The sequence below is a fragment of the Notothenia coriiceps genome, unplaced genomic scaffold (assembly GCF_000735185.1).
Source record: "Notothenia coriiceps isolate Sejong01 unplaced genomic scaffold, NC01 NC01_scaffold00036720, whole genome shotgun sequence".
In the NCBI taxonomy this organism is placed as follows: domain Eukaryota; kingdom Metazoa; phylum Chordata; class Actinopteri; order Perciformes; family Nototheniidae; genus Notothenia; species Notothenia coriiceps.
In genome coordinates this window covers 1-3,243 of record NW_011369421.1, presented here as the reverse complement: position 1 = coordinate 3,243, position 3,243 = coordinate 1, and the positions used below count along the sequence as shown (strand labels likewise).

At 36.8% G+C, this 3,243-nt stretch overlaps 1 protein-coding gene across 1 annotated transcript; it reads left to right on the top strand.

Annotated features, from left to right (window-relative positions):
- Positions 1-835: 835 nt before the first annotated feature.
- LOC104964134 (centrosomal protein of 89 kDa-like) lies at positions 836-2,130 on the top strand (the record flags this gene model as incomplete). The annotated part of the gene is made up of 2 exons (XM_010792855.1): positions 836-995; positions 1,963-2,130. Coding segments are annotated over 2 exons (328 nt in total), but the record flags the coding sequence as incomplete, so codon positions are not given.
- Positions 2,131-3,243: the final 1,113 nt, after the last annotated feature.

The window sequence follows — 3,243 nt, the reverse complement described above, 5'->3', positions numbered from 1 at the left end:
GTCCCCCCGTTCAAATGAAATCGTCGCCAATCATATTTCCAGGCTCGCGCCAGGGCCGGGGGAGGGGTTACAAGGCTCACTTCTTGTGCTGCTTTCACTTGCACTCGGACACTAGAGATTTTCTCTCACAAATGTCCGATGAGCCACAACTTTTCTTTCAAAACAGCCACCTGGGGTGACACACGCAGCTGCCACCCCGTAGAACCGCCACTGGCACCGCCACTCCTCGCCCTCCATGATCAAGCGGCTTTTCCAATTTTGTTGTCAATGTTTTGACTGAACTTTGTTACTGTTCACATATAAGTAAACATTACGTTTGAATGATTTAGTGAGCTGGTGTTATGTTTTTCAAACCGCATGTTAGCTATTTCAGCACCACGCGCTGTCCACCTACTTATTGATCCACTATCAGCGTCAGTGCACCCCGCTGCCAGATTGTGCCTGTGCTGTGTGTCATTCACTCTCAACATGGATAAAAGTACAACAAGCATTCTTCAGGTGTAGGTAGATTCTCTATTCGGACATTATAGTCTATATGTGTGACTGTCGGTCCGATATTGTAAAAAAAAAAGAAAGAAAAAAAATCTCAAAATAATATTTTATTTTTATTCTCAAAATAATTTTCCTGGCCAAATATTATTGCTGGTGGGCCACCAATGGCCCGCGGGCTGCCTATTGCCAACCCATGCACTACAGGAAAGGAAGGTTGTGCTGATTGAAACTCTTATATACAGTTGGGTAGTTCCATCTGCAGCAATGCGTCATATTTTCTTTATGCTTTTTTCTGTTACTTTCATTTACTTTACTCCTCCATCTCTTTATCCTCTCCCTGTAGTTTCCAAGGTGTCTAGGCAGCTGATGTTGATAGAGGCAGAAAAGGAAGAGAGCAGGAGAGAGGCGTTAAAAAACGGGAGAGAGGTACAGGTTCTGCAGGCCCGCCTGAAGGATGCCATCACCTGGGACGAACACTGTGGCATCGCTGGGAAACTCAAACGGTACCACTACAATGTCTTATTTGATCAAAAATGTCTTTCTTTAAATGATTCATAAACTGGGACACTGTTGTTTCGTGAATTAAGGACAAGAAAGAGAAGAACTTCATATTTTAAGTAGGTGACACACATTCTCTCTTGCTGTATGTTCGAGGGTGTACAGTTCCTTCTATGCTGTTGCCAAACATGCCAAATGCCTGCGCTTTACTTTTTTTTAGTATAGGCAAATATTGTTTATAAATTAAGAGTAAATTATTATAATAATAATAGTAATCATAATTAATAACAATAATTACAACAACATTAATCATTAAAATAATTTAAATCATTATTGTTATTGATTTTATAATAATTATAACAATAATTGTAAAATACATTATTATTATTATTTACATCTTATTCCTATACAACTGTTTTGTTTTAAAAAAAAAAAAAAATTTGATAAAAATATTCAAAATGAATAATGATGTTGATGATTATTATTATTATTATCAATACTAATATAACTTCTTGAAACACTGAATTGAGTTGCATATGTTTTCTATTGTGGACCAATATCCAACATTAACTAAAGCCTCTCAATATTGATTTTAATTTAAAATCTTTGAACTTCATGGGATATTGAAGAAAATAGTCCACGGATAATACATATAATTATACAGCACAGGCAGTATGACAGCACTTTTTTGTTAACATTAAAGCATGTAAACATGTCACAGTAGAGGTACGTAGTACAAATATGAACCTGAACATTAGCAATGTGTACAATGTAGTTCTGATGCACTTTGTTTGAATATATTTTGTAAAGCACTTTGAATTGTCTTGCGTTGAAACATGCTGCTTGAATAAACTTGCCTTGTAAAATACCTGTAGGCTTGTGCATTTGATAGTGATGGGACGCACTGATTTCAACAGTGTACACTGTGATGTTTTGTTAAAATATGCTGTAAAATTTGCCCTTACCTCTCAGACAACTGGAGCAGCAGGAGAGTAAGAATAAGAGTGAGATGGACGACTTTCTTATCAGATTGTCCAGTCTGCAAGAGGAGAATAGGAGTCTGGCTGTGGACAAAGCCAATCTGACTGCTGATGTAAAGAGAATGGAGGCAGAGCAGGAGCTCACCAAACAAGCTAACAGGTAATTATTATTTTCTTACTGAATGGGTCTGGGTTTTGAGTAATGTACATTCAATATTATTAACATACAAAAATTAAATTAAAACAAGAAACAAAAAAAAAAGCTGATGAAAAACGGTTGTCATGGCGGATAATTGCATCCCTACTCACATGCCCCGTACATACTAATCAACACATAAACAGCCCCGACCCCTAAAGACACACACACACACACACACACACACACACACACACACACACACACACACCCACCATTACTGACAGCATACTACCAGGTAAATACACACTTCTACTTGTATAAAACTGACCTTTGTACGATTAATACTTCATAAAATACTGCAGATCCTTTATCTTACCTCTTTCTAATCTACACACATACAAGTATTTAACCGAAGTTACACAACAGTGTTGTTGATGCAGAGTTGGAGTTTATTCACACGTCACATACTACAGTGGGTAATGTTTTCAAGAAACATTGAACAGTGCTGCCACACATGACACAGGAACAAAAGAGAAGACTCTGAACCCTTGCTTTGCCATTATATACAAATAGTGTTGCTACAAAAGTATAAATTACTAATAAGACAACTCAGACAACTAATGATCTGAAGCTACACAGGAATCTGCTGCCAAAGTGCAATAAAAAAGACAAAATGAATAGAATCAAACCCTTCTTTTGTTGCATTTTAGTAGAGTATAAAAAGAAATGCCTTTAAAATAGGATGCAAGCAACACTAGTTTCTTAACCTGAATTGATAATAGACTATAATCAATTTAAGTTTGCATTCTTATACAATTTTGTACAATAATTATAATGAATAAGTTCAAACAAACTAAAATGTACAGCTGATTAATAACGGTATCTAACTTGAGTTTTTATTATATCAAAAACCTGTTGGAATGCTACTGTTATTTTTACTGTCCCCCAAAAGTGCGTCAGCAGCCTCCAGGAATGCTCGCCACGCCAGCCAATCACAAAACTTTGATGCGTTCAAGTGCATTATTCTGGCACAGGAAGATTATGTTATAGGACATTAACGATAAAACAGAATATTGTTGTTCTAATTTTAGACACATCTCACGATCGACTGGGAATCTCCCGGTCGATCGTGAT